Consider the following 17,440-nt stretch of genomic DNA (forward strand, 5'->3'; position numbering starts at 1 on the left):
GTGGTCGTTTTAGGAAGCTGGCCTCCAGCACATTCAACAGTACCACACTGTGATGTGTGGATAGTGTCAATGCCAGTCTTGCTTTTCCATTCAGGGCTGTGCAGGCTTTGAGAGGAGTGATACTGTAAGGGCTTTTTTCTTTAAAGTGTGGATGGATCACTTGATAGCAGTAAAAATTTTTGACAAAGATGTTGTCAGGAAGACAAATATAAGCACCTGTGAGGTTTCAGGATGCAAATAGTGGGCACTTACTGAAATCAGGAAAAAAAATCTTTCTTTTTTTTTGGCGATAACTGAAATATAGATGGTTTATGAGACTTCTTGGAATGTCTTTATCCTAGAGTAAATTTTGTTGACAGATGTGGCAAGTCGTTTTAGTAATACCATGCTTTCAGAACCATGTTGTAAGTAATATCAAATCACATAGAAAGGCAGTATATAATGTTTAAGAAGTAAGGTTTTGGAATCAGAACTGGGTTCAGATGTAGGCATGGCCAACTACTAGTTGCAAGACTGGAAAATTTCTCTAAAATCTCTGAGCCTTAACCTCCTTATTAGGTACAATAGGAATAATAATAGTACCTACCTCGTAGGATCATTTTGAGACCTCACTGGCATAATACAGGCAAAGTGGTTACTACGGTGATTTTTTTTTTTTATCATGGAACAATAGATGTTTTATTACTCTTGTTTTGATACCCATCTAAAACTCCATGTGTGGAGTCCATACGTATACTGAAGCTCATTCATTTCCTGTGCACTTGGAGTCTGTGTTATAGTTTGTAAAGCTGACTCAGGACTACTTTAAACACTAACCAGTGCCTCTTACAAGGAATTGGGCAGGACATTTGTCATGTGGGCAGAAAGCAGGCTTGCTCATCTCCAGTTGACTTATATCATTGTATAAATTGGCACTGGATGAGAAAGGATATTGGGTTAGACATACAATGGTTTGATCCAGAATATTGGTTCTACTGATCATTTTGAAATTGGTTTCGTTGGAAGTATTTTCTTTGCCAATAAGTGAAAAGATCTCTTTGCTGTGTTGCATGGGCACTAGTACTTGCCATCTTGCCATTGAAGAAAACTGCATCTTTGACATTCATCACCAGACTAGAACTAAGTCAATCATGGTAATAATGGAAGGAAAACTGATACACTTCTTGCATGTGTGTGAGGTGGTAGCGTTTACTGAGCAGTTTTCTTAATAAGGAAAACAGAGGTTTTGAGAAGTTAAATAGCAAGTCCAAGTCCACACAAGTAGTAAGTGGAGGAGCCTGGTTTTGAACCAGGATGTCCAATTCCAAAATTCTGTGTTCCATAGCATATATCCTCTAAACCCAGGGAAGCTTTTCTAGGGTCTCTTCCCCCTATCAGAGGTAAAAACTTATCAGATCCTCTAGGGAAGACTATTTCTTGGGAATGCCCTATCTTTGAGAAGAACTATATGCTAGATGATGTCCCTAATGAAATCTACTTTCTGGATTCTTTCTAAAAGATTTTTCTTTTTTAATTAAATGAAGCTACTTTTAACTAAATTAGCTCAGATGACAAAATTTTATGTCAGACCACAACCTTCACTTCTGTTTTGGTTTGGATTTTTTGGCATTCTTTCGGGTTCATGACAGACCTGGTGCAGACAGAGGTGAGGTTTGTGCCGAGTCTCCTAGTTTGAAGGACCAAGAGACTCAACTTCTGCTATGTCCCTTGTCTAAAGTCCCTCTTTCAAAACCACTCCATGTTCAGGACAACCTTGTGACTACACAAGAAGTCCTTGACCAATGTAAGACCTTTCCAAATTCTTAAATTAACAAGTTATTTATTCCTTAAAATTCTTTAAAAAACTAACTATGTAGGTGATAAACTGTGGACAAGCATTAGTACTTCCAAGCTGTACGTAATGCCAAATGGGTTTTTATTTCCTTCCCAAGAGTTACTCTGTATGTGAGTAGAAGGACAGAACTTGGTCATGCTGGGTAGTTAGGGGAGCCCAACAGACTTATAACTTTCGGAGTGCAAATTAGTGCTTCATTCTGTATTTTTCCAGTTTGCTGCAGAGGACAGGTGTTGGTCTTGAAAACAGTTCTTATTATACCTTTTAAATTATGTAACAGCACAATTAATATCCACCGAGGATTTTCTGACCACTAAACTGTTAAATTCTCAAATGCCAAGGGCCCATTGTATGTTCTGAGGGAAGCTAACAGATAAATCCTACTAATAGAGAAATATGGATGAATTTTTAAGCTGCCTTTTTACTATGCCCTAGGGCTGCCCTGAAGGGCTGGCACTCCCTGACTATTTTGAATAAAAAGAGAAGGAAATGAGGGAGGAAAAGCAAGGTTCAAAGTAAGACAGAGTTCTTCAGGGAGTGTCTGAATAAAAGGAAGTGGTAGAGAAATTCCCAAGTTTAGAATGTATGTGTGTGAAGGTCAGGTTGAGAGGAAAGAAATTAAAGAGAAAAAGAGTTCAAGAAAACTTAGAATTTACAGTTTGGCAGAAGGCAGACCCCAACCAACATCCTCTTTCCTTCAGTCCTGATTTGTGACCCCCAACCTCACCAGCTCTGAACTCCATCCTCCAGAAAGGCATGGGTTGGGCAAAGAAGACTTCCAGAATGCAGTACAGTCTCTGCAGGTGGGGCAGGTGGTGGTGTCTATTTTTCCCTTTTCTCTCTTAGAATAGCCTTCCTGTTTAACACCAAGCTTTCATTTCCTCCTTCCTCATTAAAAAAAAATGAAAAAGTCAAACTATAGGCGGTGGTACCATAGCTTTAGCTACATGCAAATGAACTGATGGCTTTGGGAACACATCCAACATGCAGCCTTGAAAAGGAAATTGCCCTGCCCCCCGCCATTGCTTCAGGAAGAGGTAGCCCCATATTCCTGCTCACTATTCAGGTTGCTCTTCTAGTTCTTAAAAACTTAGCTCCCCATTTATTCCTTTTCTTAAATAAACTTTTCTTGAAGCCAACTGAAGCATTTCCTTCCACTATGCACCATTTCCTAACTACCCCTCGAGGTAGGTCTCATTTTTTGTCCCCACCCTCATGCCCTCAACCCTTTTAGCACCCTCTTTGTACTTTTGCTGAATGAGGTTGCAGACATCCTCACCCCGTGGGGGGTTGGCTGCCTGGACAGCCATCCACCAAGCAGAACACACTTGCTGACAGCAGCCTCTCCAGTTCAGACATTCCTGCTTCATCCCCTTGCCACCTGTTCTGAGCAGATGGGAGGCTGCCATGGCAGAGGCTGGCACTAAAATGCTACTCGTGCACTTTGCAAACCAAATAGCTTATATGTGCAGGAGTGGGGTTTTTATTATTGAGGTACAATAACAAAACAGGCTGTTTCCTACAGTTGTTTTCATTCATAAATTTCTTCCAGTCAGCCTAGGTGGTTGGGATAGATGATTGGGAACAGGTGTATCTCAAGCTCCAGTCTCCAGTGAGCACATGGGAACTGTGTGATGTGGGAGGCAGGAAGGTGACTACAGCTCATCTAATTCCCTGCAGTCCAACCTAGGCTTTGAGCCCATGTCTTTGTAATCACCCAGCCTCATGGGTCATTGCCCAGTTTTCTTTTAAGAAATAGTTTGGTCTAATGCAACCTTATTGGAAAACTTAACAGGGGCCCATTAGAACATCAAGAAATACAGAAATAATAGTGCTGGGGATTTATACCAAGACTTCACAGTATGGTACTTCACCATTCTCAAGCGAGTAGGATAGTACAAATTTTGTTTTTCTTTTATAGGTCTTCAAACTTCTCCCATAGTTTTCACTATCGTGTTCTAAACGTCAAGGTCCCTCGGGTATTTAACCAAAAATCTTTTGAGATTTTGGAAGAGCCAGAAAATGCCTATATCCTAAAACTACTTCCCTTTGCCTCTGCTCTAGGTGGACACTCTGGAGGTGATACGACATCCCGAAGAAACCACCAACATGAAGAGGCAGACCATGGCTTCTTACTTCCGGGTACGGAGTCCTTTTGATCTCTGTTCTACCTGTTTCCAAAAAGGACTGCCATCCCTTCCTGTGAGAGGCCCAGATATGATGGAATTAGTGAAATAAGAGCAAAGCACAAGAGTTAGTTAAGAAAGGTGGGAGTATGGGGAGAGAAAAATTAAAGTGGAGAGCCCACCTCTACGTATATGTTTTCTGGTTTCAGAAAGATCGAATGAAATCCCATGTGTCTACAGACGGGACACTCTCTGTCACTGGCACAGAGCCTGTCCATTCAGTGTGCTGATTCTGTTAGTATTTGAGCTGCTCCTTGGCCTTAAAGCTACTGGAATCCACCGCTTTTCCAGCATATTTACTGAAAAATAAAGTTAATAAAATTCCAGAAGGTGGCTTATTAAGTTCACATCCTGAGGGAATCTGTCTTAGTTTTAACTTTATTTTCCTAGATCAAATTGACCCATTGCCAGACACAGTTATTTCCCATCTCTGCTGCCCCAATTCTTGATATTTCATCTAGTAAAATGACTCCTTTGAGTAAAAATGTTGTGCCTAGAAGGGCTCTGTTAAATGCACATTATATAGGAAAGATAAGACACAGACACTTTTTACCAATTCACACAGATTTGTTTATCCTCAAATTATAAAGCAGTAGGGTTGGAAGCCCCTTAGAGATCATGTCCAACTGGGAACTAAGGTCTAGGCAGCTTTGTGGTGGAGATGCTATTAGGCCAAAGACAGAATTACTGATCTCAGGTTGTAGGGTGGAGTTGCGATAGGAAAGGACTCCGCAGGGATGGGAGTCGAGTGGTCATGAGCTGGAGTTGCTAAAGCAGGCTGGAGGACAGGACCTGGGAGCCAGCACCATGGGGAAGGCTCCATGGAAAGCTAGCAGGTTCAATTAGCATCCAAAGCCAAGAAATCTGACCTCATCAGCTGTATACTTCAGAAGTAGACTGAAATTGGGCCCAGAGGGTGTGAAGTGGGCCCAGAGGCCTTTGAGTCCAGCACTCCACCCTCATGCTGATTCTTGCTACAGCTTCTCTGACAGGTAGATGTTTAGATCCTATTTCATCACTCTCATCACATTTCTTTCTTTTTTTTTTTTTTAAGATTTTATTTTTATTTATTTGACAGAGAGATAGAGAGCACAAGTAAGCAGAGTGGCAGGCAGAGGGAGAGAGAGAAGCAGGCTCTCCACTAAGCAGGGAGCCCGATGCGGGGCTCAATCCCAGGAGCCTGGAATCATGACCTGAGCTGAAGGCAGCTGCTCAACCAACTGAGCCACCCAGGCGCCCCTCTCATCACATTTCTAATTGCCATATATTTCTTACCTTGAGACCTACCCTAGTCCTGTCCACTTTAGTGGCTGTATCCTCCTAGTGTCTTGGGGGACAGGGTGTGTGTGTGTATGTGTGTGCGTGTGTATGTCACCGTTCCGGGGGATTTGGAGGCTTTGAGCAACCCTGTGGGGTCAACTTCAAGATCCTAGAGTCCCTCTCTCAGAAGCAGCCACCTTTGCCTTATGATTTTTCTAGAAATATATCCATGACAATCAGTTTGGTGTCCCCCAAATGTTAATTCCAAGAAAGAGAATATAGTGGCAAGCTAGGTAATACCATTTTGGATCAGTGGAGGTGTGATTATGAAATAAAGGGACTGAATTCCTGTGTAGCTGTAGTTGCCCCTGAAGGTGTGTACACAGAGAAGCTCCGAAAGTGGCTGCCCCTTAGGAGCAGCTGAGGCAGTCCCACACAGGAGTGCTTCTCCATACGCCCTCTTTCTGTGGGAGCCCCCCACCAGCCACTTGATGGATGTTAGGTGACCTTCACAATAGTCTCCTTTTCTTCAGTTTTTCTTGTTTTCTTTGTCCTTTTTCTCTCTTTCTTGTTTCTCTTCTCCTTTATTACCAGTGGTATCAGTAGGATTTGCTTAGACTTTCTGGTGGTTCTTAGGCTGAAGAAGAAACTGACCCCTTTCCTAAAGGCTAGACCTTTTACTTTACAGGTACAGTTTATAGAGTACTGTGTTAGCATACCACACGAGCTGGTTCTGGGATGGCATTACAGGGTAACCTAAGCATGTTCTTCGACAGCTAAGTTTCTGCCACAAAGGGATATTGCTTGGCACTTGGTGATATTTATTTATGTTTTAAAGATTCATCTATTTGTTTTCTTTATTTTTAAAAAATTTATTTATTTGTTAGAGAGAAAGCATGAGCTGGGGGGAGGGACAGAGGGAGAGAGAGAGAGAGAGGATCTCAAGCAGACTCCATGCCGAGTGAGGAGCCTACTGCAGGGCTCAGTCCCACGACCCTGAGTTCATGACCTGAGTCGACATCAAGAGTTGGACGCTTAACTGATGGAGCCACCTAAATGCCCCTCATCTGTTCATTTTGAGAGAGAGTGTGTGGGTGTGAGCATGCAAGCAGGGGGGAGGGTCAGATGTAGAGAATCTCAGATGCCTGGCGGAGCAGGGAGCTTGACACAGGGCTCAGTCCCACCACCCCAAAATCATGACCTGAGCTGAAATCAAGAGTCAGACGCTCAACCAACAAAGCCACCCAGGTGCCCTGGCCCTAGGGGATGTTTCAGGAATGCTTTTGAATCCACAGGCAGCTATAAGGACTTCTCAGAACCTATATTATCACCCCCTATAGCTGGTTTCTTTTCCAGCCTTATAAAGGCCTGTGAGTTGTTTACAAGCCCACAAAATGCTCTAGAGGGTCCCGTGGGCCTGTGCCGGAATTATCCATTATGGTTGTGGTAACCTCATTTCCTGTGTATTTTTCCCCCTGGTAGTATTCTCTGATGGATCTGCTCTCCAAAATGGTGGTCGGACAGCCCCACTTTGTGCGCTGCATTAAACCCAATGATGACCGAGAGGCCCTGAAGTTCTCCCGAGAGAGTGTGCTGGCCCAGCTCCGCTCCACAGGGATCCTGGAGACAGTCAGCATCCGCAGGCAGGGCTATTCCCACCGCATCCTCTTTGCAGAGTTTGTGAAAAGGTCAGACCAGCATCTTGGGAAATGCGTTCTGTTAAATATAGCTGTCCTGTGGCTATCCCTGTCCCCTGGGACTGCTCCTCCTGCTTGTTTGTCTCCTAACATGTAATGGGCTAGTTACCAACTACCATTTACTTGCTGAAATGTTGCATTTTTATTGTGCTCCATCTAAATTGCTGTGCTCTGGAGGACAGGGTAAGCACCCTTCTGACCACTTTTTAAAAAATAAAAACATCCATAGATATTTATATATTACCCATATCCTTAGGTTTCAGAGCGTCCAGATATTTAATTGACATGGTGAAAGTGTTCCTTCTTAAGTGGGTCAAGATTCTAGTGGATGTGAACACACCCAAGCAGCTGATCCTCTCTTAGGATAAAACAATGTTATGGTATCATAGGAGAGTTAACCTAGAATGTCCTAGATGTATAAACTCATTTGATCCATAGAAAAATGCTGTAAGCTATGATCTGTTATTATTCCCATTTTACAGATGAGGAAATTGAGGCACAGAAAGAAATGTGACTTTTCCAAGGTCCCATGTTAGTAGGTGGTAGAGCAGAAATTTGAACCCGTGTAGTCTTCAACATCCACATTTAATCTCCTCGGTCCATTGTATTCACTCAATGTTTATTGAAATGTTTTGGAGTTTTTTAGACCCAGAAATTGACTTTATCTAGGAGTGAAAACCTGTTCTCGTCTATACAAGGGCATAGGGATGGATTCTGTGTCATGTGATTACGGGTAGAAGTTTTATAAAACTTTCTGTGAGGAAATAGATAGAGGGCAACAATAACAAAAAGCCACCTGTGAGATACACTGCTATCTGAGGACACCAGAGAGGAAAATTAAAACCCATTTTAAAATTTGCATCCCATTAGCCATCTTTAGTTTCTTTTTACCTCTTTTCTGAAACTTGTGCCCAAGGTCATTTTTCCAACTTTTTCTCCAGGAAGAATGGATTCTAATAGGTATCTTGCTTCACCGAGGCTTCAGAAGTTTGTTTTTTTTTTTCCCCCTAGAGATTTTATTTATTTGACAGAGAGAGAACATAAGTAGCAGAGAGGCAGGCAGAGAGAGAGAGAGAGAGAGGAGGAAGCAGGCTCCCTGCCTAGCAGAGAGCCCGATGCGGGACTCGATCCCAGGACCCTGAGATCATGACCTGAGCTGAAGGCAGAGGCTTAACCCACTGAGCCACCCAGGCACCCCTACTTCATCGAGGCTTCAAAATACCACTACATTCCATGGAGAAGAAAGGGCAAAGAAATTTCCTTGCAGGTAGAGTTTTTCAATTAAAAATAACAAAATGGCTTTTAAAAAAGAAGTATCTTTGAGCTCCTTTTTCCTCTTAAACTTGGAGGTGGAAGGAGAAAAAAAAGACTGTTTTAGCACATGAATGTGACTAGTCAAGTATTTTTAGCCACTAAGTGTGGAATACATAAAAATATTTAAGAAAACAGGTCAAATGCTAAACAGATTGGCACTCCTTTGTTCGTAATCAGAAAGCCATTAGGCAAGTATGAACAAGAATTTCAAAATGTCAGTAAATCTGAAGGTATCAAAGATTTCTGAGCCAGGAAGTTAATTATTGGTATTTTGATCCTTTTGAGCAATTTCACAACAAAATAGATGAGTTAGCAGTTTTCTTTCTTGATGTTTATTCAATAAATAGGTGCGCCTCTTATCTTCCTGTTTGGGAGTGCTGTTTTGTAAACTCTTAGCGGAAATATGCAGACAAAACAATCAAAGGCAGGGAACAGAGTCATTCAGGTTTATTGGGTAGAGGTAAATAAAAGGTAAAGCCTTGTTTTACATTATTCTTTACCTTTTTGCACTTCCTGGCATTCGGGACAGAATCCAGAAAGACAGTGTTTAGGGAATTATGTTATTGGGTTCCAGAATGGGGAAGTATTGCTCAAGTTACCCAAATCTGCCACTTGGCCAAACCTAAAATACTTCCTCACCCCATCGTCTTTGAATTTTTCGGCAAAATCACTTGGAAGTGCCCTTTCTGTTTTCTATTCATGGAGCCTTGGGGGAGAGAGGTTGTTCCCAACACCTTCTCATCAGTGGGGCCAGGTGGGTTGGAAGTTTTTATCTATTCTCATACAGGTATGGAAGAAGTCACCTGGCAGCACTGGGCAGGTAGCTGAAGCCTCCTGAAGTCATATTGTTCAGGGACATCACAGAAAATGACTGAATACTTATTGGCTTCATGGTGACTGGTCAGAAGCCTGGTCAACAGAAGGTCTCTGCTGGGGCAAACACATAGAACAGCATCTGTTGGGATGTGTTCTGGCAAATGTCTGTAAGATAGTACTGCACTTTCAGTTCAGAGTCTTACCATTTGTTTATTTAAACTATTGCAGTGAATAGTGCAACTTAGTAATGAGATCAGGGTTCTAATCTACTTTGGGATGTAGTGTTTGGCACATTACTTGACATTCTGTAAAAAATATTTCCTTGTCTGCATGAGAAGGCAGGATTACACAGAACCCATATTCTGAAGAGTTTCAGGGATCACATGTAGGTTCCTTGGCCTAACTTGGCTTCTGAGGCTTCCAGAAAGACCCACTTCCCCCCAGTCAAGCTCACAATCTCCCAGGTCCCAATTCATAACAGTTGTTAAATCAGTGTGTTAAACAGAATAACCTTTATTCCCCTGACCCAGGACATCACAGTTTTGTACCCCATGATAAAGGGAATTTCCACCTTGGAAAGATTACTTATCTTTCATTTGAAATTTTTTATACTGTGATCATAGGACTATTTGAGATCTCCCTAATGTACATAACACCTTAAATTTTCTTTAAGATCTTCCCTTTCAATAGTTTACTATTTCTCATTATTCTCTTCCTGTGTTTTCCCTTTGTAATTAAAATGAAATCACTAAAGTATTGTGAACTTGTAGAATTCCCTGGCGGTGGCAGAAAAAGTATACAATTACATAGTAGAGTTTGGGTCTAAATGTGTGGTTTAATGGAATAGGTACTGGTTTTTCATAATCATTGAGGGTGGGAGTGATCCTCTCAGCAGCTGCAGAAACAAACCCACATTATTTCCAACAAACCATGCTGTTATTCAACGTATTTCTTATTTGGACTTTCCTTCAGAACAAAGCACACAATTATTTTATTTGACTTCTGCGAACGCCCAGTTTGACCACCTTTTCTATTAGACTTGACTCTGAATTAATCTTAGCTCTTTCTGAAAATTAACACATGTACATGACAAAAATTTACCAACTTGGAGGCTTTTATTTAATTTTTTAGGATTTTATTATTTGAGAGAGGGCACGTCCACGTGTGCAAGAGAGAGAGAGCACAGAGGGAGAAGTAGACTCAGAGAGCCTGACATGGGACTTGATCCCAGGACCCTGGGATCATGACCTGAGCCGAAGGCAGATACTTAACTGACTGAGCCACCCAGGTGCCCCAACTTTGAGGCTTTTAAGTGGAAGTTCAGATATAGATTCTAAAAATGAGTCCTAAATATTTATGGCAAAGAGAACCTGTAATGTCCCAAGGACCTGGAGAATGAGTGATTTTTAAAAGGAACCACAATTATTAGGACTTTTTTGTTGGTTCGGGTATGACCTTTTTGTGAATGAGTTACCTGATTTTATAACCACTTTCCAAGTAGTAGCAGAATTTCTAGCAGCTACAGAGAAGCCTTGTGAATGCCAAGGATTATGGACACAACAGTTGCCTCTGAACATTTGTGAAGAATCAAAGTGCCCTTGTGAGAACTGTCTCATAAAAAGTCATTTATACACCTCTGCCTTTACCTATGTATCCATATCTCGAATAGAATGCCTGGCACAGAGTAGGTGCTCAAAAAATGTGGAGCGAATGATTCTAAACCCAATGATGCTGAAGGCAAGAATGTGCCTCATCTGAAGGCAAGAATGTGCCGCACCTTGTATGGAACTTGCCATATAGGTAGGTTCTCATTAGACATTTTCTCTTGATAACAAGGAGGCTGTATTCATGGCCAGGAACTAAGAAGCCCTGTAGGTAACATGTATGTCAACCTCTTGGTTTCATCCTGGGACCACTCTGGAAAAACCCTGAAGGAGTACAAAGTTAAGGGTCAAAGTCCAAATATGAAAGACTTGAAAATCAAGGTCAATTTTAAAAATGTCTGGGGGTGGGGGGCGCCTGGGTGGCTCAGTGGGTTAAAGCCTCTGCCTTCGGCTCAGGTCATGATCTCAGGGTCCTGGGATTGAGCCCCCCATCGGGCTCTCTGCTCCGCAGGGAGCCTGCTTCCTCCTCTCTCTCTGCCTGCCTCTCTGCCTACTTGTGATCTCTCTGTCAAATAAATAAAATACTAAAAAAAAAAAAAAGTCTGGATGTCTAGACACACTCCAGAACTTCCACCAGCAAGAATACCTGGGTCTCAAAGGATTGCTCTAGAATCCAAGAAAGTGAATTCTTCAGTTCTGGAGATGCCCTCAGTAAGGATTCTTGTGTGTCCTTTTCGTTATAGTATAAATAAATAAAAGCAGTAAAGAAAAAAAAAATGACAAGAATAAAGTACCTTTATGGAGGGCATGAATTACAAAAGAGCATATGACACAGAACATCCTAAACATTTATTCTCTCCTTTTTACTACTCCCTGCTGTACTTTTCAGAATACTAAGGGTAGTCTCCCAACTGAATTTGGGAGAGCCTCCCAATATGTCTTTCTAACTCCAATCTGTTTACTAGCCATTCCTTACACTGCCAATAGTTATGTTTCTAAAAATGTAATCCTGTCATTCTTGTGAATAAAATTCTGTGCCTGCTCCTCACTGCCTACAGGATAACATCCAAAGCCTTCAGCTCAGTAGGTAAGGCAGACGTTTCTCAGTAGGTAAGCTCCAGCCAACCATTCTCATTTTTCCCCACTGTTGTCTCTCTCACACCCTAGACTGCTGTCAGTCTAACCATGGACCCTCCAGGCCTATGCACAGTGTTGGCCTTTATACCTCTTTACACCTACTCCCCACCTCTCAATCTCTAGCCCAGTCCTCTTCCCTCTGAAGCCGGCCCAGGCTCCGCAGAGCTGGCAGGTCCTGCATCATCTGGCCCACATCTGGATGTTGATATCTCTGTATTAGAAGATGTACTTTCATTTTTGTCCAAACATGTCTTTCTAGCCCACTAGACTTTTAAACTTCTACGGGGATGGAGTGCACTTCACTCATTTTTTTTTTTTTTTTTTTTTTTTTTTGCTTCTGGCATCTTGCCTGGTATAATGTGTGCTCCATGGCGTATGTTTTGCGTTTCCCAAATGAGGGAATGTATCAGTCAGGAATGCATCTGATTGTGAATAACAAACATTTTTAGTGCTTGAACCAGGGTTTCTCATTCTCAACATGCTGACATTTTGGACCAGATAATTCTTTGTTGTGGAAGACTATGCCTGTGCCTAGTAGACTGTATAATGTACAGTAACATCCCTGGCTCCTACCTATTAAGATGCCAATCACCTCCTCACCACCCCCAAGTCATGACAATAAAAAAACTGTCTCCAGATATTGCCAAACGTCCCCTGGGAACCTAATTTCTCAAATTGAAAACCAGTAGCAAATAGGTTTATTTGTTAGTTTCCCACAAAAAAAAAAAAAAGAAAAGAAAAGAAAAGAAATTAAGAGGTAAGCTATTTTTCCTATTAGTTCAGCTGTTCACTGATGTCACCAGGGACCTGAATATACCTTCTGACCTCCTTTCATTCCTTTTTACCATCTTTACCATGTGGGTTGGCTTACAGTCTCATGGTCACAATGGGGCTGCTGCCTCTCCAGTCATCATGTCTATAGTCAAAGAAAGAAAGGGACAAGATGAATGACTAAGCCAGCTATATTTGTCCCACCCTTTATTAGGAAAGAAAACATTTTCCCAGAAGCCATTTCATATCTCACTGGCCTGAACAGACTCATGTAATCATTCCTAGCTACAGAGAAGGGCCTAGAAAGTAGGGCACAGGCCTGGGGCTGGGAACATTGTCACCCAAAAGATAGAAACTACTATTCTTTTAGCCAGGAAGAAGTGGGAATAGAAATGAGAGACACATTAATTATGCTTATCACAGAAAAGAAATCCCGTGTTTATTAATTGAATGAGGGAATAATTAAATAAGAGGCTGAATGAATTTGAATAAATACTTTCCGTTCCCCATGACCCACTCATTTCTCATTCCTTGCTCCCTAGCTTCTTGCTCAACATGGTAGTTTAAGAACTAGCATAAGTTCAGAAGTCCCTGAGTAAAAATAGGCAAGAGACTGAGAACCCCTTAATTCCATTGCTATAGAAAGGTGTGTTTGCAATTTTAAACCTGCAACAAATTCTTTTACCTCTTGCAAAATGAACTGAATATCATCAGTTATCACTGTGAAAACTCCACCTAAGGACAGGGTCCCTGAAATTCCCTTACAGAGAGCCAAGGTTAGCACTGGCTCATAGGACAGGAAATGAGAGAAAAATCAATGCACAAAAGAATCTAGACATTTCAAGAAGGGCTGAAATCCTGAAATCCCAAGTTTCAAATTTCAAATAACAAAGCTTCTACTTTTTTCTCTGAGTATTAAGCAGTGAATAGGAAAGCACAAATCCTCCAAGAGCTAGGATGGTGATACCATGCCTTGTCTCTCACGGAATATTCCTGGATTTCTTTTGTTTTTACCTGTAGCTACACAGGTGAGAGCCTGACATCAAATAGATCTTAGTGTGCCATTCAGATAAACTAGTAGATTTGCAGCAAAGTGGAAAGAATCCTCAATTCCTTGCAAATTGATTTGCATGGTAGTGAGGGACGCATTATGAGAATATGTAAGGAAGATAATGGACAGCTTCAACATTGTGAGTAAGCATGTCACATAGTCATGTGAACAGTCACTGCATTTATTTTCTAAGGGTAGCAGTGGAGTGGTGGCATTCTCTGGGAGGGGTCTCTAACAGCTGCTGCCCTTGTATACTATCTTTCCTGCCCATTGTTCTGTGTTTGAGAGAATGAGTCAGCCACCCCACCCCAACTACAGGTGAGACCTCAGATGACTTCTCTTTCTTAATTCTTACGTTTACCATTTTTATAATCTTGGTTAGTGTACTAAACTAAAAAAAAAAAAAATCAAATGAAAAAACTTTAAAGCTCCTTTTACAATATCACTGAAAGACTCTAACAAGTAGCCCAGTCCAGCTTTCCATTTCAGAGATGAGGAGGCTGAGGTCAGAGAGATGAAGCAGCTTTCCCAAGGTCCCACCTCTAGGAGTTTGGTAGTATCAGTCTCTGTGACCACCTCTTCTATTCTTAGGGGACAGAATGGGCTCATATTGGCCTTGCGTGGGCTGTGGGGTCTTCCCACCTTGCCTAAGGCTGTAGATGATTCAAAATCCCAAAACCCATTCTTTTAAGGTCCTATCTTTCTCATGGAGCCCACATTGTTGACAGCTGTCTTTCACTATTCAAGTATCAGAAAAATCATTTCTGTAGTTGATAGCTCTGCAAATTCAGCCTGAAATTTGTAGTGGTGACTTGAGTGGTGACAAGAGGTAGTATCAGTCAGACTCTTCTCCAGAGGCTCTGCGAAGAGGCTGTAATGATAATAACAAGCTGTCTTTCCTTATTTTTCTAATGTCTACACTGTGGGCAGACTCATGAAATAATCCATTCATAGGAAACAACCTAGGAGGATGTAGAAACACAGCAGGCGATGGCTCTGCTGTGGCAGCAGTGCAGGAAGAAATAGCAAAGGAAGCAAAGAAGAAAGATGTGATGGAGTGTTAGTATCCATGTTGTTGAGAAGACCACCACTCTGGACCTTTGGATTGGCTGCCTGGCTTACTCTGTGAAAATCAGTGGCTGAATTAAAACTCTATGTCCCTGCTTAGAGGTTCCTTAAAAAAATTGAGTGGGACTGCATTATGTTAAGTAGTGATAATGATGAAGCAGCAAAAACAAATAAGAATAAGGAAAATAATGAATGGAAAGGAGAGAAGGTGGAAGAGGAGAAAGGAGAACATGAGGAAACCTCACACAGAGACGGCAGATGAGCACAACATCTCTCTCCAGCCCCAGCTGCAGACCTGGCTCCTCGGCCAAGGCAATGGCCTTCACAGCTTAGAATTCCTGGCCCTGGAATTCCCCAACACGGTGCCCTAGGAAACCACTGCCCAGTCCATCAGCTGACCCACGGTTGACCTTGTGCCCATTTTAGCAAGTTCTGTTCAGTTGACAGTAAATATCCACCCACCCCTGAATACCATGGTTTAGGGATGACTCAAAGGAAAGATTGCTAGCCACTCTTTTATATACATTTGGGAAAACATTTTTGTCAAAGAAAGGGATGAAGATAGGAGAGAGGGGTATTTATTAACTACCTGCTGATGGTAGGCTTCATGCTAGTGCTTTCAGACATCATCTCACTTAGGGGCACCTGGATGGCACAGTCAGTTAAGGGTCCGACCTTGATTTCGGCTCATGTCATGATCTTCGAGTCCTGAGATCAAACCCTGCATCGGAATCCACACTCAGCAGGGAGTCTGCTTGGGACTCTCCCTCTCCCTCTATCCTTCACCCCTCTCTTACTCACTCACTCTCTAAAATAAATAAAACTTGCTTATAAAAAAATACTGAGAATATCCCCCCAAATACATGAAACTATTTCAGTTTCGCAGATGAGGAAAATGGCTCAAAATCACACATAATGTGTTGTATAGTCAGGATATGAAATAAGAGTCTACCCGATTCCAAAGCCCATCTTCAAAATATTTAAATGAGACCATTGAACATCCCAAATATTCACTGTGAAATCAATCTATAGAATTCAATTGCGAAAATAGTAATGATTTTACTAGCTGTAAAATAGACTGATCAGTTTAAAGTTTAACTTTCTGTTATAAATTTGTGAATAAACTCAGCCTCAGTCTTGAATTCCCACTGTCTTTTTTTTTTTCCTTTAGAAGGCCTCCCATTTAAAGCTTATGTGGAGGTAGCAACAGCATCAGAAACATTTATTAGGCACCTATTGTGTGTGCTAAGTGCTGCAGTAATACTGAATTAGAAGGAATTTATGGTCTCAGGGCTTCCACAATCTAATAGCACAGATCAATGTGGCTTCTTATCCCAAGGCCCAAATTTAAGAGTCTTCCTAAGAATATAATGGCTTTTTTTTTTCCTTTTTGTAGCAGATGGTGGCCAGCTGTTCTGTCTTTACTGAAGGCCAAACATGAAGGGAAAAAATTAAAATAAAGGGCTTATGGTAAATATAAGAAAGAACTTAAAAACTAAATCTGGATTTTCATACACACTAAAGGGAAATGGGCAATTGGGGGTAATTATCAAATTATCCAAGCCAGAATAGCTCAGTTCCCTCCATTATCGACCTAAGAGAAAATTATTTATACGGGTTGAATTGTTCAGATAATTGTCCTGTATTTTGGATATCTGAGTAGACAGTCTGGGTGGTCACTAATGTTGATTGAGGTTCCCTCAAGGAATATTTTTAAATAGGAAAAGAGTTGATACTTTTGCTGCCTGATTGGGGATGTATCTACTTAGATGCAAGTGATAGTAATCAAATTAATAGATACATGATTCTTTAACCAGGATATAGGCACATTGTATTTAAAATTTTTAAAAATCCACTTAATGTTTGAAACTAACTTTTAATTGCAAAAATAATGTATGACTATCTTTTCCTGTAAAATTTTTAAATATTACGTGTAAGACTAATATCTTTCTTCGTGCATCACAAATTGCATTTCCCAGGATCCTACTTGCATGACGGCCCCTTCCTATGTAGTTACTGTTACTCTTTTGGTAGTGTTAGCCTTTCAGAATACACACATACGTGCATACACACACATAGGGGGAAGAAAGAGATCAAACAAGGGAAAAAAAATAACCTCCATGTTTAGTTTAACTCGAATCATGTATTTTATACCATTTAGTAACTTCCTTTTCTATTTAGCAATACATATAAGAGATAAAACTATGTTGTTCTATAGCTCCAATGCATTCCTTTTTAACTCTGTCTTTAAAATTGGTAATATTCGTGTAGCTATTCCTCTGTTAGTGGAAATTGACATTGTGTCCAGTTGTTTGCCATCAATGCTCAAAGAGTCTTACATATTAAACTCGTGTGAGAATTTCTTTAGGGTAGATTTTGCAACTAATTGACCTTTCAGGGGAAAGTGATGTGCTCCAGAAAGTCATTCGGTCCTGACAAAGAAAAGATCATGAAGAGACTTGGGAGGCAGTTTCTTTCCTCAGATGGATTGTGTCATTGTAGGGAAGTCACTTCTGTCCCTTGGGGTTCTGTTTGTCTAATAAGTCAGTGGTCCTTCAGCCTTCCCATGCATAAGAATCTCCTGAGGCCTTCTTAAAACACACACTGCTGAGCCCTACCTGCAGAATTTTTTATATAATTTTTATCTAACATAGATAACTCTTAGTTCTTGCTCTTCTCTTTCTCTCCTCTCCCCTTCTAGG

The 17,440-nt window shown here is 41.3% G+C and overlaps 1 protein-coding gene across 1 annotated transcript in view; it reads left to right on the forward strand.

Moving 5' to 3' along the window:
* Positions 1–17,440, forward strand: part of MYO3B (myosin IIIB) — a 239,097-nt gene that overhangs the window by 56,184 nt on the left and 165,473 nt on the right. The window contains exons 14-15 of the mRNA XM_047722020.1: positions 3,899–3,976; positions 6,763–6,968. Coding sequence (XP_047577976.1) covers positions 3,899–3,976; positions 6,763–6,968 — 284 coding nt within the window. The remainder of the gene's footprint in view (positions 1–3,898; positions 3,977–6,762; positions 6,969–17,440) is intronic.

This window comes from Lutra lutra, chromosome 3 (genome assembly GCF_902655055.1).
Source record: "Lutra lutra chromosome 3, mLutLut1.2, whole genome shotgun sequence".
In the NCBI taxonomy this organism is placed as follows: Eukaryota; Metazoa; Chordata; class Mammalia; order Carnivora; family Mustelidae; genus Lutra; species Lutra lutra.